The sequence below is a fragment of the Phalacrocorax carbo genome, chromosome 1, assembly GCF_963921805.1.
Source record: "Phalacrocorax carbo chromosome 1, bPhaCar2.1, whole genome shotgun sequence".
Taxonomy (NCBI): Eukaryota; Metazoa; Chordata; class Aves; order Suliformes; family Phalacrocoracidae; genus Phalacrocorax; species Phalacrocorax carbo.
In genome coordinates, this window is record NC_087513.1 from 73,659,799 (window position 1) to 73,678,731 (window position 18,933).

The 18,933-nt window shown below is 38.8% G+C and overlaps 1 protein-coding gene across 16 annotated transcripts in view; it reads left to right on the plus strand.

The window, feature by feature from the left end:
• Positions 1–18,933, plus strand: part of SOX5 (SRY-box transcription factor 5) — a 722,172-nt gene that overhangs the window by 485,125 nt on the left and 218,114 nt on the right. For all 16 annotated transcript variants that reach the window (XM_064459677.1, XM_064459668.1, XM_064459692.1 and 13 more), the window contains one exon: positions 10,273–10,483. In XM_064459677.1, the coding sequence (XP_064315747.1) occupies positions 10,273–10,483 (211 nt within the window). The remainder of the gene's footprint in view (positions 1–10,272; positions 10,484–18,933) is intronic.

Genomic DNA, 18,933 nt, shown 5'->3' on the forward strand with positions numbered 1-18,933 from the left:
AGTTACCATCCTGTAAGTCTAGTTGTAATCTTTTGAAAAGCAGGCGAACAAATACCTGGTAAAAGTAAACAAATAGATGTGAAAAGAGAAGGCTCATGAACAATATACAAAATATTTAAAGCAGAACACGAGTATTTTAACAGTTTAGCCGCACACCTACCCTTCTTCATGTAAGATGTCTGTAAGATTCCTGATAATAAACATGGGGGCTAAGATCTTCAAAAGGATGAAGAACAAATAATTCCAAAAGAGTTGATTATTGGAAGCTGCATGGAATTCCGTCCATAAGTGTGCATGCATTGCGAGGTGGTTCCTTCACACAGTGTTTCATGCATCTCATTTGAATGTTCCAGGTGAAGTAACTATAAAAAAAATAAGAAAAATAGTAATGCATTAAGTTCTTGAGAGAAGGGTAGAATGATGTTGTACTGTATGATTTTATTTAACTAGTAGAAACGGGCAGATACACTGAATGTCAGAAAAAGATGTGTACCTTCTTTGAAAAGCCACAACAATGGCAGAGATTGTCAGAGGAATTCCTTCAGCAGAAATGAGGAAAAAATTCCTAGGGCAATATACTCTGCGCAGGTGTCCTTCATTATAGTACCTTTTTCGCTTACCGCGGCCCGTCAGAGCCTCCTGGTTACGTAGCAACGTCTCTCTCTTGCGTTATTCTGAGGTGGCTGGAAAAAAACGTGATCTGAAAGGAATATGGTTACGGTAGTCCTTTGCCTGCTGTAAGCTGTCTAGTTCTTGGTGCCAGGTTCGTAGGACAGTGAGTGCCTGTAGCAACATTTTAGAAATATGGAGAAATAAATACATTGTTACAGAAGTTTGAACAAGTGAATTAAAATAGACTCATTAAAGTTGCCAGTGGTGCGCCAGGGAGAATAGAACCATAGTATCAAAGGAATCAAGGGGAGTCTGCATGGCAGGAAATAATCAAATGTAAAATTACAAACTGGTACAGCTGGATAAAGTAATCCAAAGCACAGATAATCAATGGGAGTGAGGCACTTGGAAAACAGCGATGCTGAAAAAGATTTAGGTGTGTTAAAACAAATTATGTATGAGCTTGTCATGCAGCAAGGCAACAAAAAAGGCGGTAACAAGGAGGTAATTGTCCTTCTCCTCATAACTCTGCTAAGATTACATGTGAAATAATGTGTTCAATTCTGGCCACGTCAGAGAAGTCAGCAAATTGGAGGGATTTCAGATGCAAGCAACAAATGATTAAAGCGTTGTAGGAGCTGATTTGTGAGGGGAGACTGAAAGAGGGAAGGCTAAATATGGACCGGTAATAACAAAGTAAATATATGCTAACTGTCCAAGATGATGTGGATGTTATAAGCTCTAACATGGAATAGTTCAGTGTGCTGGAAGAAGCAGCCGTGTAAGAAGAGTTTTGGGCTGAAAGGAAGCAAATATGAGGTGATGTTTCAGAGCAATGAGGTGTGGGGTTGTTTTGTTGTTTTTTTTTTTTTAACTGTGTAGGATATCTGTAGGGAGAACGGGAAACCTTGCTGTCTGTCTGAGACTTTTTACTAGCCCAAATGAAACAACAGGAGACCGCACCAGAGGGCTGAGCGTGCCGTTTTGTTACACACCTGCTTTAGGGACTTGGCAGAATCACACTGCCTTAGTATGAACATGAGCACAGGCCTTTATGAGTGCGGGGTATTTTCTTTTCTTTTGCTCCCTAGTTTGGAGGGTTGTTCTCTCCAGGCAAGATATCCACCAAGTTGTCCTCAATGCAGAGGACACAGTTTTGACCAAATCGTACGTGGCTTGTCTTTACTTTCCTCCCAGCCTCCCAAAGAACGAGGTGAAGTATGTCTGTCTGGTACGATTTTTTCTTTTGTAGGCTACCAGAGAACAGATGAGGTGATCTTATACCCCTTTCCCATTCGAAAACTGTGGTGAATCGTAATATGAAAGCTGGGTAGCTGGGAACAGCCCTGGAGCCATGGCTAGTCTTTGGTATTCCTTTTATTATACCACTAAATTCTGTTCAGATGGTCTTCTGTTCTGTCAAGGAGTTAGCACAGACAGTGGGTTTGTGTCATATTAAGAAAGCTGGTGATGAAACTGTTTTTGACACTTAACATAAGTTTTATAACACAATACCAGAGTTGTTTTGTGTGGTTGGTAAGCTTGTATTTTTACAAAGATAATCGTTTTATACTGCATGATTTCCAAACTATTAGAAAGATTTAATGTATGCTGAAGACTCTACCAAGCTGTTTTGATAAGTAGTCTTATTTTTTGTTTAGCAGGGTCTTAAGGGTGATCTTTAGTCCCCCAGGGAAGAGATCATAAAAGTCTTAAAAGTGCTTTTGCAGAGTTTATTTATTATTTTTAAGCATGAAGATTACTAGCATGAAGATAACAAGGCTGTTATAGTACAACATGTTCTTTGTTTTTGCAGGTTATAGCTAACATATTAGGAGTTCTTAAAATGCCGGTTTTGTTTGTTAAGTATTTTGAGAGCAAATAGATGTAATCCTATATTACATTCTTAAAATTAGTTTTGCTGGAGAAAGAAGCAGTAGGAGAGACCTGGTCTGAAGACGGGTGTCAGGAATTATGTCACTAAACACATTTACCCAATAAAAAGTAGTCATTACTATTTTACTATATTTAATGTCTATATTTTGTAGAATGATTTGCAATTTACTTGTACGTATGTGGGAACACTTCATTGCAAGAAATGGGACAAAGAGGTGGGCTAAAAATAAAACCAAAATCTGTAGCACAAAAGAAAATAATTAAAAAAAAAACCCATCAGACATGCAATATAAAAAGGTTCTGAAATTTGAATCACAGCATTTTCTCATGTATTTTTTACTGAAAACAGATCCACAGTTTGCGTATAATTCTTTGATTTGTAATAAATCAAGTAGAAATGGTGGGATAAGTAGTAAGACATACTAAACTTGTGCTGTATGTTTGGGGATGGGCTGGAATGCAGAACAACCAGAGGAGAAGCAGTGTTTGTCTTAAAGCATCGGTTATCAGATTGTGCTCTGTACTGTAGATAGTCTGATAATGGTCTGTTGAAGAAGTGCAAAGAGTCTGGGTTCAACTTTATTTTCAGGGACCTCTAACGAAATCAGTGGGAATTAAATGAGTATATATTATTGTGCATTTTCAAAAATCCCAGTAGGCACCTCCTTATATGTTTAGATACTTCAAATCATCTAAAAATCTGCTCCTATGTTCTGTAAGTCACAGAGGATAAAGTTAGAAATCAATGCAAAACGGATTATAAGTTATTCCTTTTGTGTGAATGCAACTGAACAGTTTCTTAAAACTCCTCTCCAAACCTTGGAAACACTTGAAATTTTCTCTTGCTCTTGCAGGTATGGCAGCAGTCTGAGTATCATGGTATTTAGAAAAAATCGAAGTATATTTCACTGTTACTGTCAGGTATTGTGGGGTGGCGCTTGATGTATGGGAGAGTTCCCAGTTTCTGGTTTCAGAAGGCTGACTGGGCTGTGGACCACAGAGTAATGTAAAAGCTGAGTATTTATTGCATCAATAAAACCACAACTGCTATGAGGCTTTTGCCCAATAATCTCTAGGCTTTTTATATCAATTAGATAAAATGCCTTAAGCTGCAGGAAATATTTATTATTGTCTCAGTTTTACATATGAAGGAAAATGGTAGAAGAAAAGAAAGTGTCTGATGTAGCAGAGTTCATAGAGCAGATGGTCTTCTTTTTGAGCTTCAGATCGTTTTCAACCAGGTTCATAAGATGTCCAACACTGGAAATACCCATTAGTCTTCCCACTGAAACCTCTGCCAGTATATCTTCTGCTTCATCAAAAAGAGATCATTAATTAGATACAACATTTGACGTCAAATAAATACAACCTGAAGGACAAGAGATAGTAATAATGATTGCAACCCCTCCTTTTAAAAAAAAATAAATTACAGTACCAAGAAAGTTATTAACGTTTTAGAGGAAGAGCTGGATATGGTCAGGATTCTTTGAGTCTGATAATTAATAATACTTCCAAAATATGGGTCATGGAGTCCCAAATACATCACCTCTGCAAAGCCAAAGCAAAATTTGACTTGAATCTCTTTTGCTTGACTGTAGCATGATCAGAGTAAAAAGAAAAACCCATGCATCTCTATTGACTGTCTTTAGCTCACTTAATTCAGGCAAAATTCTTACTTCTCTGCCATGACCTCTTCAGCTGACTCTTCAGATCCATTCTCAACTTCTTCTCTCTCCATTACATTTCAGTTCCTTGTCATCATTAAAACCACAGTCCTAAGGGAAAAAAAAAAAAATCTGTTTTAGAATAGCTGTTGGTTTGCATGGATCTAATTGCAGAACTGTAGCCTGTGTATGTACATCTTTCTAAGTTTGTCTATGTGACACCCTTCGACATCTCTTTTATCCCTCCTTGGATTATGTGTTCTTGTCAGTTATTACTTTGTAATGGTGTATTTATCCTCTTCCACTTTTTTCCCCCTCTATGCTGTTCTACATAGTCTCCCTTTTTCTCACTGTATCCTCCACTGTTTCTTTTAAATCTCCTTTGGGTCATTCCTTTCCACCACTGATGAACAACTCCACTCCATGAAGGATACCTATAGACAAAGACCTATTTAAATGTGAGATAGAAGCAAAGAAATTCTAATGTGTAAAAAGAACGGTGTCCACTGGGAAGCCTTGTGGAATATGTATTTCATCCTCCTGAAGGTGCCAGGCTGACAGCCACCATAAACCATACAGCTTTATGGTAATATCTGCCCTACAACCCCTATGACATAGAATGTAGAAGGAATTTTCCAAATCACTTAAGTGATTTGAAGATACAGTTCCCATTGAAAGCTGATGGTGCTTATGCTCCTGAAGTAATTACATTAATTAGGCAAAGATTGTAAATGGAAGGTTAAGAAAAATAAAAAGACCATTCTTGCTTTGTGAATATTGTGTGTATGTTTTGTTTCTTTTAAACCTTAAAAAATATTGGAAATATCAAGTTTGTTTTTTTCTCATAATTGCTGGTGGACCGCCTTGGAGAATTGGGAGTGCTTTTATAGCTTTCAGATTTTCCCTTGAACTGTCTATGCTATTGAATCTTAAACATAGATATTAATTTCCTAGAAGTTTATTAGGTAAAATAAGTCGCAAACAGTACTAAACTGCTTAAGAATCGTTTGTCTTCAGAAGTGTGAAGTATCCTGTTTTCTGATTATCTCTTATGTCATACTGTTACCAGCTTCCTGGTCACTATGGAGACTATAAAATAGATAAGCGTACATGTCTAATGTAGAAAGCAGCTTTCGTATCTTCTTTATATGTTCTGAAGGAGCAAAATATGGGCAAAATTCCAGCCTTGAAAAGAGAACCTGTTAGGTTGCTTTCAGGATCACAGGCGTCTTACAATCAGACAGTATCAGTGCTTGTTTTAAAGATACCGGTATTTTATTCCAGGTGTTCTTGGCTGCAAAGCCAGAGCCTTGATTCTCACAATAATTTTCTTTTGCTGCAGATGCAGCCCCCTTGCATACCATATGGTGGTAATTAACAGTTTCAGAGTTAGTTTGGAGTTTTCTTCTGCTTCAGTTATTGGTTGGTTTGGGACAAAATTTTAGTGTCACAGAAATTGCAGATAGCAATAATGTGCATCTCTAGATGAGGAAGGAGAAGACGAGATGTCTTTAGAGCATGAAGAGATATTTTTGAAATCTCACCAAGTACAACCTGTTTCTTTTCATTAAGTGTTTCACTGTCCCTCTGTAGAACTGGAATAGGCCTCACTGGGACCCTGGAGATGGAGAGAGACAGTTTGAAAGATACAGTTGGAATGAATAGTTTCATTTAACAGCAAAGTGTTTGCACTTTTTATGAGAGCAAGGGTAACGTTGTGTAATCTTTAAAAAAGATATTGCTCGGTGAGGATAAGTCCATTGTCCAGTGACATGACTTTTCCTGTCAATCACAAAGGTGACAAGGGGGCTAGATTAAGTAAAGCTTGCCCAAGATTAACAAAGGAAGATTATTGACCTCATCCTGAAAGGGCAGAAGCCTGTTTTATCATTAAACCTTGGAAGAGGTGCTTCCTGCATAGGTGGAAAGCTGTTTGGCAATAGAGAGGCAACTTTCTTGTAAATGAACAAGTCTACCTGTGGATTCTAGCTTGGAGCAGAAGCAGAAGACGTGAAACGTGGGCCAGTCTTTTTGGGGTTAGGTGGTTTTTTTTGTTTGTTATTTTTTTGTTGTTGTTGTTGCTGCTGTGGTGGGGGAAAGAAGGGCCTAGGGTGTTTGATTCAGCAGGATCAGTGTAGGTCCTTGTCTGCCTTTCTGAAGTGGAAAAAGCAAGAAGCAGCAGCATCAGGTGTTGGTGAGTACAATCCCAGCTCAGAGTTCGATGAAATGTTGTGCCAGCACACATTAGCAGAGCAATTCGCAATGCAAATGAACAATAGAGCCCCATCCATGAAGCAGCTGCTAGCTGCATAAAACTGTTACCAGGATTAACAGTGCCAGAGGCTGGAATGTAATCAAACTTGAACAGGTGAAATGCTTACGCAGCTGAGAGAGACTGTTCTCCGGTAAAAGAGTGCCTGTTTTTCCACTGTTCGGGTGACTGAGAGCTAGGTCTTGTGTGTGGCTTGATGGACTTCGTTTGAAAGTGTCGGTAGCAGATATTTAGGTTCTTTAATGCCACGCTTCACAGTGTCATTGCTTTTCTCTCAGTTAACTGAAAAAAGTAATGTGAATTTGTCCTTTCAGAAAAGGAACCTGCTAAATCTCACTTGTTGGGAGGCAACTTCCTTCTCAGCGGATTAATTTTAAACTGTTGCTGACTTATCTTTCTTGCTGTTAAGGATTTCTCTGAGTGTTTTCAGGGGGATAGTTAAACTTTCATACATAATATTAGAGGAGTTTCTTTGCTAAAGCTTTTTTAGCTTTATACAGCCGTTGACATGAATAGGTTTTATGTGGACATATCCTTTCTTCTTACGTGGTTAAAGTAAAAATCCAGAACCATTGAAAGTTCTTTTTTTGCTTTCCCCAGTAATGACATAAGAAAGAGCAAAACAGAACAGAGGGACACAAAGCAAAAGCCAAGATAACAGTGGAGCATTTCAGGTGGTTGTTCTGAATGACAGAATAAAAAGATCATGGACAAGTGAGGAAGGCAGATTCTCGAGCTGGTGTGCTAGAGGATACGTGTAGAACTCTAATCAACAGCAGTAGCTGATGTGTGCGCTCATCTGCTGGTACGGAAAGGAGAGGATTCCTCTTAGATTGCAAATCACGCAATGAATGTGTGATTGCTACAGATCTCTTTGAATGAATAATTCACTGGTGTACCGTAATTTAGCCCACTGAGATGTGATTGCAGCTGTTCCCCTACTGTATATATGTTTTGATGAAGTGGAGTGTATCTTAAACCCCGTAAGTGTATAAATAGCCCATGTATGTGATACGCAAACACTGCATACATGCACCCATAACAAGAGCAGTCTAAGGAAACATTTTGTTTTGGGGAAGATTACTTAGATGTCTATTTTAATATATAATTTTTCTTTTTAAAAAAATCTGTGTAGGACGCTTCCCTTTCCTTTTTTGTCCAGCTATGAAGTCTTCCTAACTGTGGGACCATATAAATGCTTTCAGCCAACATTATAGTATCAGGGTGTCTCTGTGTTTTTAATGAGTTCATCATTCCAAGACCATTCCAATATAATAAATTACTTCTTTTGAGCATATTTTACAGGTAGGAAACTGAAATGCAGAAACAAAAGTGACTTTTTCCATGGTTCCACAGAACATGTGAAGAACAAGGAGTTGATTATCCAGAGTCCTTTCATGATGCTTTACTCACAAACTACTCTCTTGTCCTCGCCCCCTCACAAATCCTTTCTGCAGAAAAAGAGGCAGGGAAATTTTAGTAGTTTAGAGAAACTTGTGGGTTCCATTTGAATGCCAAGCAATTTGTGATTTTGAAAATCACCTTGTGTTACCTTTCATATCATTCAATCTTGTGTTCTTACGCGTCTTCTCTTAAAAAAAACGTGTCGTATACTCAGAATATATTTGCACATATGAAGAAACTTGCCCAAATGTACGTGGAAGCAGCAATGATGATTCCTGAGGTTTAGGCAGCTGTTGCAAGCACTTTGTGTCTGTGACCAATGTGTGACATACACAGAAACACAAGTGAGTGTCTTTGGGGCCCACGTTGGAATAAAACCAAGAAACTACTTCCTGGTAAAATTAGGAATGATACTGTTCCTATACACAACTGATGGTGTAGGTGGATTTAAGAACTGTAACTAAGGATGGTATCTGCCTTATCTGTCTTCAAAGTCTGAATAAGACAGCAGCTTTCAAGATATTTCCTCTTTTGGTCTTGTCTGTAGGGAAAAAATTACCACTTGGTGATAACAGGTTTGAATGTTAGATAAAATCTGAACTGATGTTGAAGTTAACTATTTTGCTCGTCTACATCAGTGTTAAAAAACAGTTTATTCAGGTCTGTATATGTGAAAAAAATTATTTTCAGCTTCAACTTATTTTTGAAGTCCAGTGTTAGCAACTAGTAATTTTCCAAGTGCAGAACAAAAACAGAGGAAGTTGCAAGAAAAAGGAGTGTTTCTGTTGACTAGAGTCTGAAAATTTTTTAGGGCTTGGTCAAAAGCTCATTGACGTCAGTAGAAAGTCTCTCATTAACATCACTGGGTTTGGCTTTTGGGGCATATGATGGCCCAGATTGTAATCTCAGTTAAATCCGATTCTGTTAGGGAATTTATTCACTAGTATAATGCATTCAAGCTGCTCAAAACTGTTTGCACTAAAAGTTTTCTTAACCAAAGGTAATCTTTTTGCCAAAACATAGTCGTCTGTGAAAACAAATACATTCTTTACTTCATATCTTCCATATTGCTTTATTCAAATTCTATTGAGATAATTTTTAGCAATTTATGTTCTATTTATGGAAAGGCACATTTTTTTTTCCTGAAATATTGGGGTTTATTAAACCAGTGACAAAAAAATTGCTCAGGAAAAAAAAATAAATTTATATCATAAATCACTAGAAACAGTATGTGTGTCACTTTCATACCTTATAAAATGAAAACAATTAAAAATTATTAAGACTTTTTCAACAAAGTCTGTAACTCAGATCACGAGATGGTCCAGTGACTTTTTTAGAGGTAATATTCATTAAACATCTGGAATACAAAAGTGTAAGGAAATACGATAATGAAAAAGAAAAAAAAAAACTCTGGAAAATCTGATCAAAATAAAAACTGTTAATGTTTGCAGCATTATGTTATGTACTCTGCAGCAAGCTTTGTTCAGAGACATTGAACTAAGTTTTGCAAGGTATAGGTGGCATGTGTTAGCAGAGGAAAAAAGGGCTTTCAGAGATGTGTACAGAAGGGTAGGGTATAAAAGAGACATAAAAGGGGAAAGGAATATATGCAGGGAACATTGCTTTATGTTGGAGGAGGTGTGGAGGAGAAGGCTCTCACATTAATGAAGGCAAGTTTGAAGATGCTGGAACCAGTTTTGGTTTCCATTAAAATTAATGAGTAGATCTCTATGGACTCTCATGTGAGGAGGGTTGTGTGTACGTTCCAGGAAGTCACAGAGTTTTGCCATTGTGCTGCCAGTGACAGTCATTAGGACCACCTTGTGAAAAATATTGTCTCTACAAGAAATGAAGGTACAAGGTGGAAGAGGAGAACAGAAAGAGAATTACAAAACAGCAAGCAATTGCTTCATCCCTTATAGATGGGAGAACTACTTGAACTGTGAGTTAAAATAAGTCATATGGAGAAGGGCATTTAATATTTGGTTACTATTTCATTTCTTGCAACAACTAGCCATCAAGGCATTAAGTACTTTATAAAGTCAGGAAATTAATGGTCCTTGTAAAAATTGAGGAATTTTTGGAAAGAAAGCTGTAAAAGAACAAACAATTAAAGGTAATCAATACCATTGTTATTAGGAAACCTATGAGTACCACACTTCTCAATTAGGGAAAAACTGTATTTTATGTTTCTCTCTTGCAAGCTGATCTTTGTTCACTTCAGCCTGTAATCTTGGTTTATGCTTTATGGATAGGCTTTGTTCTGGGTATTTTTGAAGCATTGCATGCCTTTTTAAAGGTTTCAACAGAAGAACAAACAGCAATGAACTCCAAGAACAAAGGATTGTTCTTTCTTTCCATCTTTATTTTTTTCTTCTTTAAGAAAAGAAAGAGATGTTTCATCTCGGTTTTCTCCCCTTTCAGGAAGTTGATGGCAATAAAGTGATGTCTTCATTTGCCCCGCACAACTCATCTACCTCACCCTTGAAGGCAGAAGAAGGTGGGCGTCAGAGCGGAGAATCATTGTCCAGCACGGCCCTGGGAACCCCTGAAAGGCGCAAAGGGAGCCTAGCGGATGTTGTAGACACCCTTAAGCAAAGAAAAATGGAAGAGCTCATCAAAAATGAGCCAGAAGGTAAGGTCTGGGAAATGGGCCAAAATTTTCTGTTTTCTTTTCTCCAGATTCTTTGGATACGTATACCTTTTAATCTTCCCATTTTCTGCTCCATTTGCTTTTTCTTGCTAGCAAAATTGAAGTAAAGAACTCCTAGTTCTTGTCTACATTAGAGATAAATTTCATCAGAATCCCATTATAGCTAACATTTTTAGCTTTTCCCAAATGAGAGCCTGTGTCTGACATAACGGTCTTTTTTTCACAGTTGCAATAGACACAGCAACCTCCTCAACGTGGGCACAATTAACACTGTAATTTTAACCGCCTGGGGGTCATTTGCACACTCCCCTCCCCCATTTCTAGAGCAAAAAGCAATGTTATCAGCAATGTCATTTTTTTTTTTTTTGGTGAAATTATCTAGTAGGCATGTCATTATTTGAAAGATAAAAAGTTAAATTTGGAATTCATGAAAGCTTTTGTCTGGAGCATGTCCTGTCATGTCATCCGCTATTTCTCCATAGTGCAGATACTATACAAACACACACAGTACAGGCTTTCTCTGCGTTATGTCTGGCCAGCCTTGGCATATAGGTATCACCTCTGGAGAATCAGTTTCTTTTTGAGACTGTGTGTCCAGTCGGTGATCATGCCACTTGCGCTCTGTGGGCTGAGACTAAGAGCGAACATCTCACCTCTGAGAAGCCACAGAATAGCTTTCCTTTAAGCAAGATTTTCAGTCCCTGCCTACCAGGGGCAGAGTCAAACCCCTGACTGGAAGGTGAAGTTCTCACTATGTTCTCTGTAGGTATCCAGCATGCACAACTGTGAGCCAGTTGTGTTGTGTGAGCATACTAACCCTTGTTCCCTAATGCACAGTAATAAGACTTCATTTTCATTTATACCCGCCTATCCTGTTGTAGAAACCTATTTCAAATGTTTAAAAGCATGGTTCTCAGAGGCCACCGCAGTGTTGAAGCATGAATTGGCAGCACCTACAAGAAAATTTTAGGACAACCTGCATACCGGAATTAAAATACAGATGCAAACACAGCCACACTGCAACATACATGAGCATGACAGGATTGTAAATTAGTCTTCTCTTCTTGACTGGAGCACACAGTAACGGTCTGATGGGAAACACATTCTGCGTCGAAGGATTTTTTGGCATATTACATATAATCATAGCATTTCATTTTGCATTTATGTTGACTTAATGGTCAGTGTTATGACCTACCTTGTGCCTTTGAATGGGAAAAGATCTCTCCTGTGTATGGTATGGGGTGGGGGAGACCAGACTTTTATAAAAGAGAAAGGAAAGAACGGGGGTTCTGGGCAATGTATAAATACTCTGTTGATTATGAGGTTGTACAAGCTGCACAGACTCCATTAAGGAAAGGCCACAGATAGACGTGAGAACAGTTACAGAGCCTGTGCATTATCTCAGCTCTCCTAAAATGAAAATATACAGTATAAAAAAAAAGATCTACAGCTTTCTGAAGAGATTGGGAGAGAGAGGAGGGGGAGCAGCTGAATGTTGGGCTTTGCAAATGCATGCAACAGAAAATCTTTTCTTCCCTTTAGCCATTGTTCTATTGTCTTTCAAAGGCCATTAAAATGAACAGCAGGTTGTGATGAAAATTTCATTAAGCCCTAGTTAAATCATTATGAGGGTGCCATATTCATGTCTCTGCTTACTCCCCATCCAGGAATAAATGAATAGGAAAGGGTTGGGGTTTTTTTTTCCCCTTTCTCCTTAAAAGCGAACTAACAAAAGTTCAGAAGTTAGAAGAGAATGGGAAATGGGACATGAAACAAAAGGAGGCCAGAGAGGTGAGCTGGCTAGGAAGAAAATTAGACTTGCATAAGAGCATTGAAAGGTGGTGAGGGACAAATACATCATTTTGACAAGTCTCCCTCCCCCTTCCCTTCAGATTGTTTTTAGAGTGGCTAATTAAAAAATATATATTTCTGGGTGCAGATGGCAAGACTGTTCGTAGAGATCCTCCAGAAATATGAATCTCTTTCCCTAAAAGAAGTATGTACAACTGCAAGCTCATGTCTTCTGTGTTTGAACTCCAGCAGAAAATCTACTCATTGTCATGTCTTCTTCATGTAGTGCTAAAGTGTAGCTGTCAAGTCAGCACTGGTTGCTAATCAGGTAATAAACATATTAATCATAGAATCATAGAATAACAGGTTGGAAGGGACCTCAGGGATCACCTGGTCCAACCTTTCTTGGCAAAAGCACAGTCTAGACAAGATGGCCCAGCACCCTGTCTAGCTGAATCCTAAAAGTGTCCTATGTTGGGGAATCCACCACTTCCCTGGGAAGATTATTCCAATGGCTGATAGTTCTCACTGTGAAAAATTTTCCTGTTGTGTCCAGTAGGAATCTCCCCAGGAGTAACTTGTACCCATTACCCCTCATCTTTTCCATATGACTCCTTGTAAAATGGGAGTCTCCATCTTCTTTGTAGCCACCCTTTAGATACTGGAACATGGTGATAAGGTCTCCCCTAAGCCTTCTTTTCTCAAGGCTGAAAAAACCCAGCTCTCCCAGCCTATCCTCATATGGCAGCTTCCCAGTCCTTTGATCGTCTTGGTGGCCCTTCTCTGGACCCCTTCCAGCCTGTCCACATCCTTTTTGTACAGCGGGGACCAGAACTGTACACAGTACTCCAGGTGTGGCTTGACAAGCGCTGAGTGGAGCGGGATGATGACTTCTTTCTCTCTGCTGGCGATGCCCTTCTTGATGCAACCCAGCATCCTGTTGGCCTCCTTGGACGCAGCAGCAGCCCACTGTTCGCTCATGTTGAGCTTTCTGTCCACCAGGACCCCCAGGTCCCTTTCCCCAGAACTGCTCTCCAGCCGGGTAGATTCCAGTCTGTGCTGCACTCCCAGATTATGTTTTCCCAGGTGCATGACCTTACACTTGTCCTTGTTGAACTTCATAAGGTTCTTGTTAGCCCACTCTTCCAGCTTACCCAGGTCAAATGAATTCCCCCATGAATAAGGTACAAGTAAGAATCTTTGGTAGTACGTGTAGGTAACAGTTCAGCAATGCATGATTACTCTGTATTTCAGTAAAAATTTTTAGTCTTTCTAGTTTGTGGAGCTTTGTAGGAGAAGACCAAGAATCTTGGTTAAGCTTTGCTGCATTATGTCAACAACAATAATACTTTATTTCTCTTTTGGAAGAAAGGGAAACATTTGCACCAGTAGCTGAGGTTTAATTAAATCAATTTCCTGTGAATCTTTCGAAGACCAGATATGAACCAGATTCCCATTTCTCTATGTACTCAAAAGTTTATATATTATTTAACTTGTACAATGGGCTGTGTTTGCTCTGGTTTTATTGTCTGAAATTGTCTTCTGAATTATTGTGGGAAATGTGCTTTTGAAGCATTCTTTCAAATGGCCTGTTTCTTCAAAACTGGAAAAAAGAGAAGGGCTGGGTAGAAAACTTTAGGTCTCGATCCAAACCTTGTGTCAGTCAGGGAAAGGACTTTTCTTAAAAGCATTTTAAGGGCAAGTGAGATATTCCAAAATATTAATAACAGGTCTGACTGTTTTTAAGAAACTTTATTGATATAAGATAAATGGTTTTCTTAAATTATGTTTGTTAGAAAGTTTATAAATTTAGTTAGTAAATTTTGTCAGTAAAGGGCAAGGGTTTTTACAGTGTTAGGAAACACACTGCTCAAAGTGCACAAATGCACACATGTGTATATGCATATATGGAAGCACATACATGTACCCACACATGCGCTGACAAGGGAAGCATCACTGTTCATATAAATAGTTTTCGTCTTGATTTGTTGTATGTATGCCCTTGGTTAATGTCCCCTGTAGGAAGCCATGCTACCTGCTCATTCCTAAGAACTTTCCAAAAGCTTGTCACTTTCTTTTCCTCCTTGCATATGTGTATGGTTTTGGTTTTCACAGGGTATCATACTTAGCTCTAAAGCTCCATGCTCTTCTCCCCCCCCTCCCCCCCCAACTTGCCATTTTACTCTTTCTGTATGAAAGTATGTGATTGACAATGAGTCATACTTGACACAGAGATACAGAGTGTTTCAATGAGTCTAAAACTTGTGGAATTTTACTCATTGCTAATACAGTGCTCCTTTTTCTTCTCTCAAATTCTGCAGAAAATCCTTACATGCAGCTTTAGTATGAGGCCCCCAAAGGCATAAACCTATTACTGAAGTCACACAATGTTATTCTACATGAAACATTGTGTCCTTTCTAACTTGAACTTCAGAAGAGGAGTCGGTCCCCTTTTATTCCTGGTATACAATAATGAAGATAATGGAGTGGGTTTGGAGAAGCCTTATATACAGTGACAGACCTCAAGCCCTTGCCCTGAGGGTCATCTGCCGACCATGGGATTCCTTGTGCAGCTAAAATCATTAAGTGAATGAGATACAGGCATGTTTTTCTTCTGTTTTCTTAAGGCATCAGAGGATGGCAGAGACTCTCTGTCTGTCTGTTCTCTTCATTTGTAGAAATGAAACGGAAATCTCTTTGAAGTCACTGAGCTTGACACAAGTTCATGAAAGCAAAGACCAAAGCAGCCACTTAGCTTTTTCTTGCACTGTTAATGGGATTGGGTTGCTGTATTTTAATTTATGGCCTGTGCTTGTGGAAAATTAAATCTCTGAAATCTGTGTAGCCTTTCCTCTAAATGTATGGCTTGGCTTCTGAAAAAAAAATAGGCAAACAAGTAAATTCTCTCCTATTTTTAGAATAAGTCTGGGTAGTCACCAGCTCTTTACATCTCCTAACTTTTAACTGAGGATCAATCTTCCTTTTCCATTTTGGCAGTATATGTTCGTAATAGGTTATGCATCTGTCTGTTTATCTTTAAAACTTACATGCTGTGTCTTCTGAGGCCAGATCTATGCTATTGTACAGAATTTGTAGGAATTCTGGATAAAAGGGATCATATGGGCATCTTCCTGATGACAGAGACTGTACACATGACCATGTGCACGTGTGGGTACGCTCACTCATCTGCATGGCTCTTTCTTCTATAATAAGGGCCTCTGAAACTCAATTTGGTTTGGCTGTTTAAAAGAATACTTTGAATCTTATATAAATACATGTACCCAGGTACAGCTATATATTTAATGTGCATGTGTTAGAGATATATATTTAAATGTAAATATACATAAACACTCACATGGAAGAATTATGTCTCTGTAGTGTTTCATATTGTTCCTACTCCAAAATTTCGATCTACTAGTCCTTCGGTCGTCTAAGCAGGAACAATTAATCTCAAGTGTTTAGTAAGCAGGTAATATATATGTTTGCAGGGCTTTAACAGTCCGTGTGAGTACTACAGCCTCATGTATTATAGTATGCTGCGATACTATAAGTAATTACTTTGTTGGAAAGAAAGGGATGAGAAAGGCCTCTCGGGCACGATTTTTGTCTTCTGAACATCCCCCAAAAGCTATTTGTGTTTGATGTTTAAGTTTACATTATAAATCACAACACCTGTTCTTGTGGTAATTTAAATGGCTGTTGTTTAAGCAGTTCTGTTGTCTATAAAAGTGAACCATATTGAATTCAGGCTCTCTAGTTGAAATCAGATCCCAGAATATCTCCTAATATTATCAAACTTTTAATCAAAATATCTTGTAAAGAAATCAAGAGGTCTCCCTCTTCTTAAGCTATAAATTCCAAAGCAGACCACTAATGGGCACAAGAAGGGAGGCCTTTGAAATGCAGACTCTTGTTTCTAAATCGCATCTGATGAGATGGGAAGAAATAAAGTGAACAGATTCGGGAAGAGCCTAAGGATACTCTAATTGGTTGAGGTTTGAATTTCTTTTATTTGGTTCTTCACTGTCCCTTTGACAAAGTACGTGTTGAAGAGGCTTTGTAATGCTGTTCTATTGAAGGACAAACAAGGATATTTTGCAGCTGAGTACTTTTAACTTTTGTTCATACATTCCTGCTGCTGTGGAAGGATGCTTCAAGTGTGTTGTGGTTCCATGTTCGTCTATGCAGTCTGTCACCGGAAAATGTGTCTTTTCTTGTAGAGCAAGCCAGCATCAAACTTCCATGCTTCTTTCAAAGACGCTGCCATATGGAATTGTGCATTAATATACTGCTGATAAAAATAAAAAATAATTTAAAAAGAATTTGAAAGATGAAGTTTATGAAATAGGCCTATATGAAGAGAAGGCACCGTTAAATGCTGCGGCGGCTTAAACCTTTATTAACGAGTGCTTTAACTCTAAACAGAGCTAGCCTAGTTTGAAGCCCTGCCAGCTCTTACTTGCTCAAAGTGAAGTTTGTTCATCACCTTGAGTTTTTAAGTGTTTTCCTTCATAATAGTTTAGCCCGATAGTCACGGTTTGTTTCAATGGATGTTTTCAAAATTTGCTTAGATTCCCTTCCAAGTCTCTCTTGCTTACATCCTCAAAGGTTTGTAGCTTTTGGATTTTTCTTTTCTCTTTTGATAAAGGCATCTGAGGTGCTGATACAGCATCTTAAATATAGAAGAAAGCATTATGGTCAAGTGAGATTCAGGAAACTTGCGCTTTTGGAGAGAAGATGCAGTCCCTCTCCCCTTCCCTGTTTTAGAATGAAAGTCTTCTCTGATGGATCTCCATAATTAAAATTTCCTTCCAGGGTACATTCACTCCATAATATCGGACAAGTAGCAGCCAAAGCAAAATTCTTGATCTCTCACTTCCCACCTTTTACAGTACAGCATGTAAGTGGTTCACCAAGGCCAGGATAATTATTTGGGCTCCTGTTGGCCCCAAATTCCCCAGACTCTTCAAGAGCTGTGATTAATTTCAATAGGGTTTTTTTTGAAAACTTGCTGCCACTCCCAGATCATTTTGATGTGCCTGTTGTCCCCAAAGTATTTCCAGCTAGATGAGTTAGCAGTTTGCCTTCATTTTTTGCTTGCCTTTTTTTTTTTTCTTTCCCTTCCTTCCAAATTTCCCCCTCCCCTAGAAAAGCCATTAGCTTTCAGTCCTTGGATCACTGCTGGAGAAACCTCTGACCCAGACTGGTAATATACAAATATACATGAGGGAGTGTGCCAGCTCTTTCTGTATGCTTGTATGCCACAGCTTTTCGGGATGTCATTTATTCAAGAGTGAAGAGCGAGCCACCTGTTTCTCAGGCCTCTTGTCCCTCGTGTTAGAGGTTCAAGCCCTTGCTGAATAGTAACATCTTAATCTGAGCAACATACACAACATTTAGCTGAAACCTATTTGTTGAGCTAGCAGGGTTTGTGGGATTTTTATTCCCTCTCTCTTACCCCCGAGGCGCTTGTCACGACCGTGCATATTAAAATTAATCAGACCTCCCAGGCTTGTGTGACTGTGTGGTTTAACATGAAGAAGTGGATATCAAGCATTTGCCCTAATTAAATAGGCCTGCTTGGTTTTGTTCTAGTGGATACTTGGTCTTTTTTTTAATAAGAGCTGCTTATGGAGGAGGCACGGCCAGCTCTAGAGTTACTGGAGAGCTCACTTCAAAGTTTTCCCCACCACCTGCGCCCAGGATGCTGAGACCTGAAGGGCTCCCTGCGTTCTCTCTTAACAGCACAATTTGCAGGAAGTAAGTGGAGGGGGAAGGGGAAAATATGGCCAAATGAGCGAGAGAGAGATCAGGGAAGGAGGGGTGAGGAGCTGGGATGAGCATGTGGATTGGCTTTTTGAAGTTGATTAAGATGACCTATCATCCTGTCTGATTAGCTTTAGATCTCAGTCTGTGCCATGAGCTATTCACAAGGCTGTCTTGTGTCCTCTGTTTACCAGAAGCAAGGGAAAGCCTCTAGTATGGCAAGCAGCAACATTTGTAGCAACTCCCACTTGCTTGTTTAGCTAACGAAGTAGCCTTGTAAAAACACTCTTAAGTTTGAAGCTGCTGCTTACTTTTATTAGTTAGGTGTCTGTTTAACATTGGTATTTTTTAAGGTGGTTTGAACGTTGCCAGTTCTGCACAAATGTATGCATCTCCTGCATTGTAAATAGGCTGTACTGGGAAGATAGAACTCCTTTCATCTTCTTTTCTTTTCATACGGTTTCATTGTATTGTGGTTTCTGCATTGCCTCAGGAGAAAATATGCTATATGTATGTGATTTCTATACTGTAATGTATAAAGTCAAAAAGCGCTCAAAACAGAGTAAAGGAGAGTTGGGGGGGAAACCCGAAAACCTGTTCAATAGTAATTAAGGACTGATACCATTTAGCAATTCAACAAGTTAATTTTAGCCAAAAAGAGTAGAAAATTTGGAACGGTCAACATTTCTAGACAAAATGTTTGATTGGAAATTATATTTTTTGGTTTTGGATGTTTAAGTTGATTAATCTGAAAGAGAAATGAAAACATTTCAATTAGGGTTAAATAAAACATTTTGGGTCAGGTGGAAACAGCTTTTCCCCTGACTTGGTTTGGCAGCTGAAATGAAAAAATTCAAACCAGTCAAATGAAAATG